Raw genomic sequence first — 17,117 nt, forward strand, 5'->3', positions numbered from 1 at the left:
GGTTGAGGGGAGGAAGGAAAGGAGCTTTTGGGGGCAGAAGCATTGACGAGTGGAAAGGAATCAAGAAAGCTGTGAGAAATAATGTATAAAAATTCAAAAAAACGTTTTCCCCAACATTTTTCATTTTCCTGGGAGGAGGGGGTTCTTTTCTCTCCCAATTTTCCTCCTTTTTTCCATTTTGCCACTAAAAGGGACAGAGAGGATGGGGGAAAACAAAATATACAAAAATGGAGTCTACTTTTTTGGTGAAAAATCTAACAAAAAAAGAAACTTTTTATGGGTTTAAAAAAAGCGGGGGGGGCATTTTTCATTAAAATAAAAAGTCCCCTGAAAAACTTGAACCACGTCTGATGACCAAGGATCTGTTCAAGGCACGATTCTACTCCCCATGAAGCTTTGAATTTCCCCCGAGAGTGACCGCTCAGTGGATTCCAGTGGGATTCACATTTCAAAGGAACACCCCAGGCTGGGTAAGGTTACACTCATTGGAAGAAGCGGTAGCCGAATTTGGCTCTTAGCGTTCTGTGCCTCCATCCTTGGGACATGAAATCATTCAGGTTCTTCTGAGCACACCTAAACTTTCCTTCTCGGAGCAATTAAAGCCTGATCCTGCCCCCTGAAGTAAAGGGGAGGACACATTGCCATTGACTTTTATCAACACAGGATTGGTCCCTTAGCAAACAAGCACCTGATGTCATGGAAAGAATTCCCCCAGTCACCACTATGTTTACCTCTGTGATGTGTCCTTTCTTTCCAGGACTAATAATCAAGAAGGGAGGATTCAGAAGACTTTCCAGCCAGAGTTCCATCCATTCTTGGCAAAGGTTGTGTGATCCTGATGAAGACTGCAGCTTTTTGCAAAGACCCCTTTTCAAGACAACAGTTGGCAAAGGGACTTTCTCAATCTCTGGGGGAAAACATGGAGATGCTTTTTTTTCTTTTAAGCCAGCCACCTTTGAGTATGTGCAATTTATTTAGCACTTTTCCCTTTGCTTAACAGGGAAATGTCACCCTCTCAACTCATGCTATACAGTCATTTTGTTGTTGTAGCTGTTGTGCCAAAGACTTGACTGAGCTTCTTCTACGCTGTGTCTAGTTTTGCCTTAAATGTTGAATCTTTGAGCCAAAGAAAATTCAGATATTCCATTTAGGTAATGTTGAGTGGGCCAGTTTAATCAGTGACAAATCTGAATTCTCAAGTTTCCCCTTTTTTCCTCCTGTTCCTAACTATCAACTTGCAGTCCTGGAACCAGCATTCACTGCGGGAAAAAGCTAGGACACACCAACACTTGCTCCCAAGTTGAGTTCTCTTTCAGCAAATTCATTGTTCTACTTCTTTGGCAATTACCTGATTTTCCTCCTGCTGGGAAAAATGTGCATAGGGTAGAAATAGTGACACACAGTGAGCGCTGAAATCAGATCTATGCTTTTTAAATATAAATAAAGAAAAAATGAAAAGTGCCATGTAGAGCAATTTAAAAAAAATCAGTATGACAGTTCAGATAGGCAGCATGATAGATAGCAAAACAATCCTATAGTTATTTCTGTTTTGTGAAGTCATTTTTGGTTGGCTTTTTTAAGTAGTTAAAAACCCGCGTAATGCAAAGGCATTTGAATCCTATACTGTATTTTTCGCTTCAAATTGAAGTAAAAAATTAAGAACCATTTGCTTGGAGTAAGCAAACTTTATAGGTAATGCAGTTCACATGCAAGACATCTGCTAGTGATGGAGGACAGAATTCAGTGTCAAGAGTAAAAGAATATGGGTTTCTAAAGAAAGATTAACATATTTCCTTTCCACTCAAGGATAAAGGTTATATCTCAGGGAACTGATTCAGATCTCAGTTACACTAGTGTAAATCAGCTTTACCTGTGCTTAATTCACTCCAGTGTAACAGATCTCAGTCTGGCCCTGTGAGCATACGTCTGGAGTTGAGTAGGGTAGGGCGTTCTCTTCTCTTTATTATATGAACATGTAACTCTTAGCAGCCTCAGCAGGAATTATGCATGTGTGTAGAGGGGAGATCAGTCTCTGTACTACTAAACTGTAGACCTGATATCAATACAAAATCCTGAACTCATCAGTTGCCATCCATTTATTTTTCTGCACGAACTTGCCAACTTAAAGAGCTCTCCTGGCTTTCACTGCTCCACTACTCCCTGAGGAGGTGGTGTATGAAGGAGGGTTGACTGCATGGTGTCTGCCCCGAAGAGCATCTGAGCCTCTGTGACTGGACGCTGGTTTGAGAGCTTGTTCCCTGGAATGCAGGTTTCTAGTGAGGACATGGGAGAATTCCCACTTGAAATGCCTGATGCGCCCTGGGTTTATACTTCCCATTCCAGGGAGTAAATGCATCGCCCACAACCTGCACAATGCTTTGGAGGCACAGCACTCTAGAGCAGTGATCCCACAAGAGAAACAGAGCAACCACCCAGAAAACTCCAGTGAGCTGTTATCAGCAATCACTGTAGGCACGGCCCTACCAACTTCACAGCTATGAAAAATGCATCACGGGCTGTGAACTTGGTCCTCCCGCTGTGAAATCTGTGTAGTATAAGTAAAAGATTCCACAGTGGAGACCAGTGCTTCTCAGATTAGGTGTCCTCACCCAAAATGGAGTTCCAGGAGGTTGCAAGGTTATTTTAGGGGGGTTCACAGTAGTGCCTCCCTTACTTCTATGCTGCCTTCAGAGCTGGGCAGCTGGAGAGCAACAGCTGTTGGCCAGGACCCAGCTCTGAAGGCAGTGGCCCGCCAGCAGTAGTGCAGAAGTAAGACTAGCAAACCATGCCATGCCAGCCTTATTTCTGCACAGCTGCCTTCAGAGCCGAGTAGTGGCTGCTGACTGAGGACACAGTTCTGCGAGCAGCAGCTCTTCTTTCAGAGCTGGAATCCCCACCGACAGACGCGGCTCTCCAGCTTTGAAGGCAGCACTGCCGCCAGTAACAGCACAGATGTAAGGGTAGCAGTACCGCCCCCCTAGCACAATAACCTTGTGCCCCACCCACAACTCCTTTTTGTGTCTGGATCCTTACAATTACAATACTCTGAAATTTCAGATTTAAATAGCTGCAATCATGAAATTTATGATTTTTTAAATCTTATGACTGAAATTGACTGAATTTGGTAGGGCCCTAACTAAAGGACAGTGGAGGGAACTGCTGCAGTTTTGAAAACCCTCTGCTGAGAGGCACCAGGAAGATGGGAAGAGGATGTATGGGTTGGGAGATTTGGTACAGTAGAGGAGAATTAATGGAACAGATAGAAAAACCAGGAAGGAGGAATTGAAAGATTGAGGGGCAGAGAAGAGGGAACGCCATAACATGAGCTAAAGTTGGTACCTGGGGTTGCTGCTGAAAGTTTTGTTCCAGAGCCCAGCCACAAACTCTGATTCTCCTGCGTCCATTAGCAGTAAACCTGCTCTCCTATTGGGTAAATGCACAGAATTCAGCTTGGTATCACTGATAGGAAATAAGACTTACAGTCAGTCCATGGTATTTTAGATGTGGGTGGAGTAACACAGAGTTCTCTGATCTGGACTATGACAAAGTGTCCATAAGCAGTTCACAGTTTTGTAAGGCCCATTAGTGACTAATGATTAATTACTGCCAAATGATTGCTGTTAATAGTTCTTTTCCAGTAACTAATGCATGAGCAATTTGCTGCAAGTGTGCAGTAGTTGCAAGTGGAGCTACAGCGCTGCATTCTGGTTGGATATCTAGGTCACATGGTATTGTGTGTGCTCTGAATTAGGGGGAACATAGAATCAGGATTCAGATTTACACATTCTAAAACTCGCTTTGTTCTTAGTTCTAATATTATCTACTGTTCACATTACATTGGTTGTTCCTGCCATCAACTTCTGCAGAGGAATGTTCTCCAACAGTGAATACTAAAGAGCTGTGTCTACACTGGGCCACTTATTCCGGAAAATCAGCCGCTTTTCCGGAATAAGCTGCGAGCTGTCTACACTGGCCCTTGAATTTCCGGAAAAGCAACGATGCTCTACTGTACAAAATCAGCCACTATTCTGGAAAAACTATTCTGCTCCTGCTTGGGCATAAGTCCTTATTCCGGAACACTGTTCCGGAAAAGGGCCAGTGTAGACAGCCCAGTAGTCTTTTCCGGAAAAAAGCCCCGATTGCGAAAATGACGATTGGGGCTCTTTTCCGGAAAAGCGCATCTACATTGGCCACAGATGCTTTTCCGGAAAAGCAGCCTGCCAATGTAGACACTCTTTTTCCTGAAATACTTATAACGAAAACTATTCTGTTTTAAGCATTTCCGGAAATTCATGCCAGTGTAGACACAGCCCTCGAGTACAGCCAGAGCAAAAGCAATTTCAGGTCTTCAAGTGTCCATAATGTATTTTGTAGATGTTCTCTCAGCTCTACTTCTGGAGTCTCAATGGGAGAAATTTACCTAAACTAAGGACTTACGATACGTATTGGTCAACACCACTGCATTACAGTACCACTGCCAGCAAAGGTTAGCCCTACTAATAGCCCTACACCATGTCTTCACTGAGAAAGCTAAGGTGTATTAGCTACCCCACTGTAAGAACACAGTGGCGACAAGGCACTTGAGTTTTTACTGTGAGGTAAATTAGGAAAGGTCACCTGTAGGCAGGAGTATAGTGCTGACCTTAACTAGCTGCCTCCTGGTAAAAGCTACTGGTGCTTTACCTGCACTGAGGATTTTGCAGCACCATAACTGTCCAGTGGTTATCTCTCTGTAAAAAATATACCTTTGGTCAGTGAAGACAAACTCTTAATATAAATGGTCCACTGGCTATTACACATTTGTAACACTTTCTTAGTGAGATGGGCTAAGAGATGACACGTGCATCACAGCACAGTGCACTCTGCAGAGCATATAAGAAAGGATACTCCATTGGCAAGGGGGCTTTTCTTTGCAACAGCCCAGATAAATACATGTGCTCAAGGTAAGGAAAAGTGGAAACATGAGCAGTGTGTATCTGAATTCCAAGAGAGAAACCTCCCCCAGCTTGCTCTTATTTTCAATTTATTGGGTTCAGATGCACAAAACCTTGAGATTTACAGGGTAAATGTAAAAGAATAGGCCATGGTCCTGACGCTGCATGTTGCTTATTTGTGTGCCCTGAAGTTGAACTTGTTCCTTGACGCTGCTTTCCTTTTAATTTATACGTGAACAATTGTCCAGAGCTCAGCTGTAATTGACCATGACCTATCATAACGAAGAGAAGCATCAACATGTTATAACTTCTAGTTTGAAAATACATTTACTGTAGCACAGAATGGTGATCACCTAGACTACTAAAACTAGCTACTATGTTCATGGAGCCAGATTCTGATCTGGGTTACAGCAACGTAAATCTACAGCACATTAACCCTACTAAAGTCAATTAAATTATTATAGATTTTGGCCTGATGGTTAATATGTGCTATAATGCAAAAGAAAAGGTATGCTATGCCAAAAACACCAATCCTCATCTCTACTTAAAGCACCACACTGTTAGGTTACATCCACATAGTAGCGTTATTTCAGAATAACTGATGTTATTTCAAAATAACAAAATGAGCGTCTACACAACAAGTCATTATTTAGAAATAATTTCAAGATGGAGGACTTCTTACTCTGACTCCTGTAACCCTCATTTTACAAGGGGTAAGGAAAGTTGAAGGAAGAGTGTTCTTTCTTCGACTTTCTGCTGTGTAGACAGCGCCAAAAGCTGAATTAAGCTATTTCAACTTCAGCTACGCAATTGATGTCGCTGAAGTTGCATATCTTAATTCGACTTTTGCTCTGCTGTGTAGACATACCCTTAGTGTTCACATTGTACCTATTGTACATAACATCTGCATTGGTTAGCCTCTTGTACCGCTCAGGTTTCAGTGATTTCTAAATGATTTTAGCAAACAGGAAGATTTCAGAGATAGTGAACAATGAAAGCAGATCTTAGGAATGTGACTACACTGTCTCTGGTATCTCCATATTATGAGCTTCCAGGGAGTGTGAAATGGAGCCTAAACTATGTGAAACAATCAGGGCTTGTGTGTTCAGTAGCAAAGGATTGACAGTAGCAGTCCAGGGAAAGAGCTACTGTACCTGCATGTTAAATGCTCTAACACAAACTCATTGAGATGTGACCTATTCCTGCAACAATACTGGCATCCTCTTTCAACACTTCTATAAAACTACTCATGAGGAAAGAGGACAATCTCTACTGAGTAAAGGGACCCCAGGTAGCAAGTATTGTTTTGCCTACTCTTGTGATTTTATCATGAATCTTGCAGTTTGGTGGTTTTCTTAAGCTGAGGCCCCTAAAGGGATGCAATTAGGTGAAAATTTCATCTTTCATACAATGCAAGATCTGGCTTAATCTTTCCCCAACCTCATGTGTCCCATTTTGCCCCCTTTTCTACGCCATTTTTCTCCTTTCTTGACCGTCTCAGATTCTGAAATCAACTAGACCACACAGCACCAGCACAAGAAAACGGAGCAGCTCAACTAGCCCTGTTCAGTCTGAGAAGGACTAACGAAAGAGAAGGACCTCACCAGACCAACTAAACAAAATGTCTCTTTCCAGCTGGGGGCCAGAGAAACAGGTGTCTCAGCCAACTTGCCAGCCCAAAGCATCTGTGACTGATTTGCCGCCTGAGACTATCAACAATAACTTCATTTCCTGGTCTTTTAATAGCCTCTCTCTGCATGTCCTTTTGTGTCTGTTTGTTTGGTCGAACGCCTGACAGTGACTATCATTCCTGACTGAGAACTGAACACAGGGTTGTGTCAGTCCCAGGATATGAGAGAGACAAGGTAGGCGAGTAATAGCTGAGAATTGAACAGTGAACTTACCCGCTAAGGAGGACTGGTTGACAATAAAAGCTTCTAACCAATACTCCCTCTCTCTGAACACAGACTTAATTAAAATTATCTACGTTTGTTTTGCCTACTCACTCAATTTCAGTTTCAACGCTTTTTGCCTCTTTTTTATTCTTTTTCTTTTGTGTGTCTCAGTCAATACTATTCTAACCTTTGGCATGAATTCTCTAGTGTGTTTACCATGGTAATGAGCAGGCCAAGGTCCTTGTACTCGGAACTCCAAACCTCATTCAGAACTGTTACTGCTGCACAGAGATTGGGTTAAATTACCCCCTGCCCTCGCCCCAACTCTTTGAGCCAGGGGGCCCAACCGCTTCTGCAGGCCCCTGGACAAGGTGTGGTGGGACCAACTGAGTGACCCAGAAGGGGAGGGGCTTCATGAGGAAGGGGCAGGGCTGGAGGCAGCCAGCCCTCAATGCCACCCAGACTCCAACACTGGCTCCCCCCACCTCTCTACCCTCAGAGTTTCACGGAGTGGTGCTCTGGCAGTGATTTAAATGACCTGGGACTCCAGCCACTGCCACAGTAGCAACGGCACCAGCTAGGAGCTCCAGGCCCTTTGACTCGTTGCTTTCAGGCTATATAGTCTGTCAAAATTAACACAAGTTACACCCATTAAAAGTGATGCGCATTAAAGGAAAATCAGAGCAATCCTTCACTATTCTTCTAGGTTGCAAATCATCTAAAATTGTTGGATCTGATTCTCAACAGGTCTAAACCAGGGTCTGTCCCCTGTTGTGTCCATAGACATCTGGTTCATTTGTACCAGTTGAGGATCTGGCAAATTCTTCTTTATAAAATCCTGGTTAAATGGAAAACAATGGGCTTAGACAATTCCTGCACCATAACAATCTGAGCAATCAGATTCTGCTGGAATAAATATGAAGCAACTCCACAGAGGCCACGACAGACTTATACAGAGAGGCTGTGGATTTATACTGATGTGATAGAGCACAAGCTGGGCCCGTATGTTTCTGTTATTTATTGGAAATATAGTTTAACTGTAGTCCTTCAGTTGTTGTATTTAAAACCAATTTTAACATACTTTTATATCAATAATGCAGATATCAACATTAACATTTTTTAATGTAGGTCAGCCATTGAACCAAAGTCTTTGCTGGCATAACTCCATTGGATAACCTGTCTTTAAACTATCATTTTTCTCTACCGCATACCCATATTTTCATGTATTTTTCGTATCTCCATGGCTTTATGGTAGTCTACAGCCACAGAAAAAATACAGACTTGGAGCCAGAGTCTCCACTTGTTTCTACTGATGCAACTCCATGCTGGCTCCACTGAAGTCAAGGAGTTCAGTGATCCAGGACACGCAAAGCATAACAAATCGCCTAAGTGGTTGGGAATGTCCCAAAGGCTGAAATTTAGTTCCATAAATTATGAAGCAAATATTAACAAATAGGCAACTATGTAAAAATAAGGATTGGTTCATGCCGAGACAGATAAAAGGGCCACTATTTTCACTGGGTAATTTATTAACAACATGTAAAGACAGATCCTGGGTTCCATGCCAGCTGTGTTGCCTCTCTCAAGCTGTTCTAACTACGACTGGCATCTGCACTGCCAGGATGCAAGGAAGCATAAAGATGCCTTAAAACCACCTTTCCCCCCCGAGCAGATCTTGTGCCAAACACAGCACAGACAGACTGGAAGAGCTAACCCATAATTCCACCAGCTCAATTTCCTTGTTGGGTCATCCACCAGCTGTCAGGCCACTACTGTTCTAACAGGAGTTTGTACATTAATTATTATTATTACTATTGTAGTAGCACCTATCAGGCTAAACTCCTTACGATAAGTGCTGAACCAGCACAGAGCAAAAAGATTATCCCTGACCCAACATGCTTGCAATCCAAGAGTAAGATCATAGAATCATAGGGCTGGAAGAGACCTCAGGAGGTCATCTAGTCCAGCCCCCTGCCCAAAGCAGGACCAATCCCAACTAAATCAACCCAGCCAGGGCTTTGTTAAGATGAGACATAACAAATAGATAGCGGGAGCAAAATATAACAATGAGACTATTATGATGTACACAATTATTTATGTATAATGTAAGGGCATATTATTTTGCCTGGATTTTCATTATTTGAATATTTCATACCCTCTAAAGTATTTCTGCCTTCAGTGGTCTTTTTAGCTTTTACATGGGGTTCATTTATTCCTGCTTTTGCCTTGTTATATATGTCACAGGGGTAATAAGTATACTACAGCTGTAATATAACTGTTGTAATGATTAGTAATTTAAGCACTTACCCTATATAAAAAGTATTCTTTTTATGAATGATTTGTGAAACGATACCTATGCTGTGTTATACATGTAATCCCATGCTACACTCTATATAATACAGAATTGGGATTGTTGTGTAAATTTAGGTAATATAGAAAATTGTGTTACATATAGGGCCCCCTAGACAAACCACAGCATCCACTATCAGAGACTAGCCATTAGTACAGGCAAATTGTTCTTTGATCGTTACCCTAGTGGTTGAGAGTCTATATCCATCTCGTTAAATAGCAGTAATGGTGGAGGAAAGCAGTGAGTGAGAGTGGAGAGGAAGACATGCATCAGGAGCTGGTGGAGTGACAGAGCTAGCAATCCACATTGGCAGGATCTCGGACAGATGTCCCACTTGCATTAAGCCTTGATCTGTATTAGTTCTTAGTAACACAAGCTCAGTGATCTGCTCCAAAGGATTAAAAACCCATTTTGATTGTATTTAAAAACACACATTTGATCATGTTAATTTTAGATCAAAAGTCTGTCGGGTCATTAAACTCTAATGTGTATACAAGCCTTTGTAAATCAGTTGTAAATATTAGCACTGACTTAGATTTACCCTTTCTGTCCAAGAGTTTTTCAACACTATCTCTCTCAAAGTTTTATCTTGCCACCTATTACCATAGTACCTGGGCACCTTCCATATAAAAAAATCAATGACAATAGCAAAGTCCCTTATGGGCTTTTATGGAGTCTCAGGCACTTTTCTCTTTTAGGATGGAAGGTGGGGAACAGGAGAGAATAAAACCAGTTCTTTTGCTAACTAGTGAGTGACTATTGAATAGATTTGGGTGCTTTCTTGTGGCTCTCAAAAAAAGACTGCTTTGATGATTTGAAGAAATTGTAACTCTCCAGTCCATCATCTGTGCTGCTAATGTCTATGGATCTATTGAAAACTAATGGAAGATAGTCTGGAGCACTCGCCTTCAGACAGTTTATAAGGCAGATCTCTCATAGTTACATTTTTGTTTCATTATCAGCAACCATATTCTGCACCTTTCGTTCAAGGATCTTAATGTGACTTTGTTTTAAGGGTGATCAGAGTTGCCCAGATATGCAGAGTTAAATTCTGCTTCAGATACACCCGATGTAAATCTAGATTAACTTCAACTGATCTCAGTGTTGTTTCTCCAGACATATACTGGACAGTGAAAATGGTAGCAGAGTTTGGCCATGAATTTATGAACACCACATGGACAGCACACTTTACCAACAGACTGCTAAAATGCCTATCATGCACTGGAAAATATATTTACATCAATGGAGTAATTGCTCTCCACCAAGTGAGTATCAGTGTCTTGGTCTACACTAGACCAGGTAGGTTGGGTTAAGATATGCCATCCAACTATGCAAAACGTGTATCTGGATTCAGTTGTAATACCTTAAGTTGAGCCGCTGCGGCAGCTACATTGCAGGAGCACATGTGCCTATCAGCGTCCTTTATTCCTCACAGTTCAAGGAGTACCAGATGCGAGCCAGGGCTGCCTTCAGTGTTTATTCTTGGTGTCTACACTAGACCTGCTAAACTGAACGCTAGAAGATGGACCTCCAGAGGGTCGATCTTCTCTGTACTGTAGACATGCCCTAAGGTCTGGACCCTGCAAACACTTACTCGCCTGTAGTGAGTCTTGCTGAAATCAAAGGGATTTGTAACATGCATAAGGTTAAACACATGCATAAGTGTATGCGGGATGGGTGCTCTACTCAACAGACCTCTACAGGGGCTTTTACAATTAAATAGGGGAGTTTTCCTTTAGTATAAGAATTAACCCATAGATGCCCCCTGCAATTTCAATGGCATACTGAATTTGTTAGTTCTTATCTCAAGCTGCAACATTATTTTACAATTTACTGTTTAACTTCAGAGGTGGCTGAGGATCATAATTAGAGATAGATAATGTAGCAGGGATGGTACCACCTTATATCTGAACCGCATCCAGCAAATTACAGTACCTACAGTACAGTTGCAAGTACCCCAAATAAATTAAAAATCAATCCTCAAAAATAAAGAACAAGGGAATAAACTATTTGTTTTTTTAAAGAGGCAATGCAACTGTGTCAGGAAATTGAGCCGCCTGCTAATGACAGATCTCAGTGCCAAGAGAATTTCAGATGCCTGTAATTGACTATCTGGAGAACATGTGCTTGACACACTTGAAAGGTGTTCTTCCACTTCAAGCATTTAAAACTGCACAAATAAAAAAGATTTAAAAACCTGAAACAAATTTAGATCCTTTGCTCTTGTAACTAATCAGTTCAGGATTTTTTTTGTTTTTTTACATAGTAGTGAACAGCTATCATTCCTGCTCACAGACTCTCTCCTATTCCCAGATAATGAAGATGCAATCATGCAGCACTAACTGAAATCACCCTAACAGATTAAACAATTTCCACAGGAAAATACATAGGATCAATATTTCCAAAGCTACCTCCAAAACTGTGATTCCAGTTTGGAGTGATGTAAAGGTCTTCATGTGCGAGTACTTCTGGAAGATTCACACAAGCTGCATTTGGTAGGATTTGGGAGCTTGAATCTGAGGGTTTAGCTGTTTAAAATAGTAAAACTGAAAAATGGTGCCTGTGATTTTAGAGTGCAAGTAAAGACTGCTTTAGGGTGGTATTCAGTGCCATGGAACAGGGATTGTGTTGGACAAAGGAAGATGGTTTGGCTTTATATAATACATTTTTAATACTATCTTGCTAAACCTAAGGCACACAGGGCATGTCTACACTGAGGAGTTATTTCAAAATAGCTCCCCTTATTTCAAAATAACAAGGCGAGTATCCACCCTACTAACCCTGTTATTTCAAAATAATGGGCTTGTTATTTCAAAATAACTGCTGCTTGTGAAAAGGAATAACTATTTTGAAATAAACTCATTTCAGGAGTTATTTCAAAATAACTTATTTTGAAATAACCTGGTAGTGTAGAAATAGCCTTATTTCCCTTCCAGAAAACGATATCAGAAAGCGACTGGCACCTCTAGAAGCCTTTCTGCTATATCTGTGTATTTAGTTTCCTATGTTCTATAAAGGAGGGACACAGTCTCAAACTGTGCAAACTACATTTTATTTGTTCTGAATTTAATTTTTTATTAGTATTAACTATTTAACAACACAGATACTTATGATGATTAGTATTACCATAGTGCCTAGGAGCCCCAGACATGAACTAGGACTCCATTATGCTAGGTGCTTTACAAACAGAACAAAACCAGTCCCTCCCTCAAAAAGCATAGAATCTAAATAACACATTGCCAACACCAATCAAATACAAATATCACCATCAGATAAATACACCAGCCCCTTTCTTATCCTTCTTTTAAAAATGTAAATTATATGAAAAACCCTGTATGAATGCAGCTTCAATGAGTAATATTTTACCTGCACAAGACTCATGAAATTGAAAGTTCCCAAACTTGTATCTGCATAGTGCTAATCTGTATGCACAGTATAACCTTGCTATCTTTCCAAAAGGGTCTGGAACACCCATTTCAGATGGTTTGAGGTCTGATCATCTGCAGACTGGGCCTGCAAACTCTTATTCATTGAATTAGTGCTTACTCAGGTGAATGGTCCTAATGAATTAAACCAATCCATCTATCTGTCCTTCACTGTGCTACCTAAGCACATTACTCATATGAGTAGTGATCATATGGGTGAGACTGTTTCTAGCACTGCTCTCTAATCAGTAAAATTCAGGGTCTGGAAACCTCCTCTTGTGGGTTCCTGGCCTGTGATGACGACACATAGGCAACTTGGTGTTAAAATTAATGGAGGAAGCCGCAGCAGTTAAGGTTTCACTTATGACATTGTGACCTAGGAGCCCTTCAATGCTAACTGACAGAGAAGCCCCCCATACAGTAATTTATTCAGACTTGACACACTCATTGATCCCACATGCTGTTGTCGTATGTATCTCAAAGGCATCACGTAAGGTATCGTGTGTAAACTGGTGACACACTGGTCCTGAAAGTCATTGTGTGATGGTGGGAGGGATTGCATACAAGAAGTTGCAGATATGTGCTTAAAATGTGTTTGGGAGGCAAAGCATGAACCCAGACTGCTCTAGAAAAAGGAATGTGGCAGATTCCCCTCTTTGGTTTGATTACAGGCAGAGGCCAATGAAAGTACATTTATATATAAGGTAAACAAAGCCAGCAAGCTAAACAAGTGGCAGAAAAGAACATTTAACAATCATGGAGGGGGAGGGAGGGAGAGACAAAGTCTGCACTGCAGGACGCCTTCTCCTGGCTCTTGAGTCAGAGATAATGGACTTCCAGTTCTGTAGGAGGTGCAAAATCTCTGTTCTTTTTAATCAGCTTGTCTCTCAGAGGGGACCACCCAGCACAGCCGTCATCAAGCCTATGAAAGTTGAATGTCCTCGCTTGGAGAATAGTGATAGAAATGTAGCCGTGTTAGTCTGGTGTAACTGAAACAAAATACAGGACTATGTAGCACTTTGAAGACTAACAAGATGATGAGCTTTCATGGGCCAGACCCACTTCCTCAGATCAAATAGTGGAAGAAAATAGTCACAACCATCTATTTTCTTCCACTATTTGATCTGAGGAAGTGTGTCTGGCACACAAAAGCTCATCATCTAATAAACCATCTTGTTAGTCTTTAAAGTGCTACATAGTCCTGTATTTTGTTTCTCGCTTGGAGAGTTAGAGATGCTGAGAACTTGATTCTCATAAGAAAACTGCTTAGACAAAGATTGTAATTTCCTAAGATTTAGTCTCTAGAAAGCAGGCTTTAGTTTGTTTTGTTTGTACCATGTGATGGAGTGTACCTGCCCCACACTGGAAAGCGGGGCTTAACCAGGCTCACCTGGCTGAAGAAGCCCTGCCAGGCATGCTCAGACTGCAGCCCAGGTATAAAAGCTTAGAAAGCAGCTCCATCTGGGCTGGCTGCTGAGGAGGAAGGAGGTATTGCTTGAGCACGTGAACCGCCAGAAGGATGGGCTCAGGAAACAAGCCAGCAAGACATCAATGCCACAGCAGGGGTTATGGAGGAAGGACCCTGGAAGGAAGCCAGCAGAGACTGGTAGGAAGTAGCCCAGAGTGGGATATTGTAGCCTGAGGGTGGGATATTGTAGCCTGTGGCTCTCAGCGTGTTGTGGTAGGATTCCCCATTGAGGGAACACTGGATCACACCAATGCTAATAGGGCCCTGGGCTGGGACCTGGTGGAGTAGGGAGGCCCCAGGTCTCCCTACCACCTCCTCAATTCCCGAGCCAGGGGTCCAGCACCCATTTATTAGAGGCTCCAGCTGCTAGGCCACACTGCCCCGGTGAGAGGGACGCTGACGTATAACCACAGTTGCGTGGCAGGGTACCTGGGAGTGGTGGTGGGACACAGCAACTCCCCATGGGAGAAGGGCGAATGTGTCACCTCACGACATACCCACACCTGTCTCTTTCTCTTGCTGAGTGTCACACACCAAGGTGTGGGTGGTACGACCCAAGGGACAGAACAGACTCAGAGGTCTGGCATGATCAAGGGACAAGCCACTGGTCAGAGCCAGAAGTAGACAGGAAGGCACCAGGGCTGGCCAGAACGGGCAAGAGTTGGAGCAAGGTCTGGAGAAGAAGCAGACCTTGGTGCAACTGCAGACATGGAGCAGCCACTGTGCTGAGGCTGCAACGGGGCTTAAAATGGGGATCCATTGGCTCTTCCGACCACACAGGGAGCACAGTCACTGGGCCCATCCTAGGGTTGCTAGGCAACTGAGCATGGAGGCAGCTGAGTTCCCAACACTCAATATCACTTAAATCTCCGTTCTTTCCAATACGCATATTCTTGTTGTATTCCAAACCCATCTCAGTGCCCTGTGTGAACAGGAAGTGTGAGTCTTCAGCTAAACCCACCAGCTGGGGTGGGCTCTGCTTCTTTGGGGGCAGGAAACTTTATTTCCATGAGCATCTCATCAGCAGTAGGTTTGTAGAAATGCTGGTGATCCCAAAACAACCAGAGCTGGCGTCCCTCCCCCACCCAAATCGCCTCCCTCCATGCCTGACTAAGGCTCTGGGAGGGACTTTGGGTGCTGTGTGCAGGCTCTGGACTGGGGCAGAGGATTGGGGTGCAGGAAGGGGTACAGGGGCAGAGGATTGGGGTGCAGGAAGGAGTACAGGGGCAGGTTCGGAGAGGGGGTTTGGGTTCAGAAGGGGTGAAGGCTCTGAGCTGGGGCAGGGGGTGTGGCTCCCGGAGGGGGAGAGGAGTGCAGGCTCTGGGAGGGTTTTTGGGGTGGAGGGAGAGATGAGGTGAGGCTGTAGGCTCTGGGAGAATGTGGGAGAGGTGTACGCAATACTTGCCTGAGACACTTCCCTCTGGTAGTGGCTCCTAGGCAGTGTGGACTGGGGGAGGGGGGTTCTGCATGCTGCTGCCTACAGGCAGTGCCCCCCTGAAGCCCCCATTGGCCAGGGGTGCTCAGGGCAGGGGCAGTATATGGAAACACAGACACACCCCTGCCAAGAGGCATCAGGTACGTGCTGGCAGCTGTGTGGAGTGAGCAGGCAGGAAGCCACATTAACCTCTCTGCTGCTGGTGGTGGCTGCAGGAGTTGTTTTAATTTGTCCAGGAACAGCTGGTGGGACCAAGGGATGCACTGGGGTGGGGAGCACATGGGGGCAGCAGAAGGGGCCAGAAAACTTTGCTGGAGTAGGGGCCAGGGTCTCAGGCCAGGAATATCCCTGGAACCCAAGCACCATAGGTTCATATAACTTGCCACCCCTGCGAGGGTGTGGACACGGTAGGGAGGCATGGACTAGTAGAATGCTGAGAAGTTTGCTGGCAAGGCAGGCTGGGAGCTGACAGCTTGGCAGCAGCAAAGCTCTCGCTCTTGCTAAGGCAGAGGGGTAACAATGACTCATAGTTCCAGATGTCTGAGCAAGTCACAGGTGTTGTTCCTTTAGGGTGGACGCTGGGGTTTGCCCCCAGCATAGGGCAGACTGGAAGGCTAGCTCTCATCCTCTGGGATCTACAGGAGGCCATGGCTGCCTCTCTGAATCTCCCTTTCTGCGCTGGTTCTGAACCTCTCCTCCTACATCTGCTTCGGGGGAATGCACCGTGGCCCATACTTTTGAAGGCCCCCTCTCTACTATTATGAAGAGCCTGTTAGTAACAATGCACAAATGTGCACGTAATGTGTTCCAGATTCCTCTGACTTAACTGATGCCTATTTTGACAGCGCTGGAAAACATTCTGCAAGATGCATGCGGCAAAGGAAGTTTCAAATCCGAGACATTTTGGAAAAGCTTTTATAAGCTCACAGAGGCACTTCTCTTTGCCAGCGGCTTCCAGGAGAGCTCTCCATGCAGCATGGATGGCATCGCAGTGCAGAAGACACTAACAGTCACCAGGTTGGACAAAGTCCACGTAACATTCTACTGAATTTATTATTTTTACGCAGGCAGACTCTCAACTTTGTGAGTCTGTCCGAGCAACACAAGCAAAGCCAACTAATAAGGAGACTTTAAAATGATTTAAAATAATACATTGCTGTTAATGCAGCAGTGCTGCCTAATCTTTGCACTTAAGTCCTTTGTTTGGAGTAGGACTCAAGTAACAAACACAATGTACCCTGCAGTGCATTATTTTAGATCTCAGTTAGCTGAGAGTTCAAATGTTAGCCACATAATGCTATGGTGTTGAGATCGGCCAAGGGAATCTATTATTCAGACACATAAGCACATCAGGGAGCGGTGGCAGAGAGTTCTCAGTGAAATGATCATTTAGGGTGAGCATTTCAAAAGTGCTCAGCCTTGTTCCTGTTGAAGTCAACGGGTAAAAACTCTCAAGTATTTCAATAGGAACAGAGTTAGACCAAAGCTGAGTGCTCTTGAGAAGTTCACAGGTAGCTAGTTGGAAAATGGGGTTCTCTAATTCCTGCATGCCAGACTCAAATGTGTTTTCTAAGGGCTCATCTTCACTATTATCCAGTATTAAAATCAGT

General features: G+C 43.5%; 1 protein-coding gene across 2 annotated transcripts in view; it reads left to right on the plus strand.

Moving 5' to 3' along the window:
* The window catches only part of ATOH8 (atonal bHLH transcription factor 8), a 37,888-nt gene extending 30,944 nt beyond the window's left edge, over positions 1–6,944 (plus strand). For both annotated transcript variants that reach the window (XM_075930933.1, XM_075930934.1), the window contains one exon: positions 758–6,944. In XM_075930933.1, the coding sequence (XP_075787048.1) occupies positions 758–763 (6 nt within the window). In that variant the 3' untranslated portion in view covers positions 764–6,944. The remainder of the gene's footprint in view (positions 1–757) is intronic.
* Positions 6,945–17,117: the final 10,173 nt, after the last annotated feature.

This window comes from Pelodiscus sinensis, chromosome 5 (genome assembly GCF_049634645.1).
Source record: "Pelodiscus sinensis isolate JC-2024 chromosome 5, ASM4963464v1, whole genome shotgun sequence".
NCBI classification, from domain to species: Eukaryota; Metazoa; Chordata; order Testudines; family Trionychidae; genus Pelodiscus; species Pelodiscus sinensis.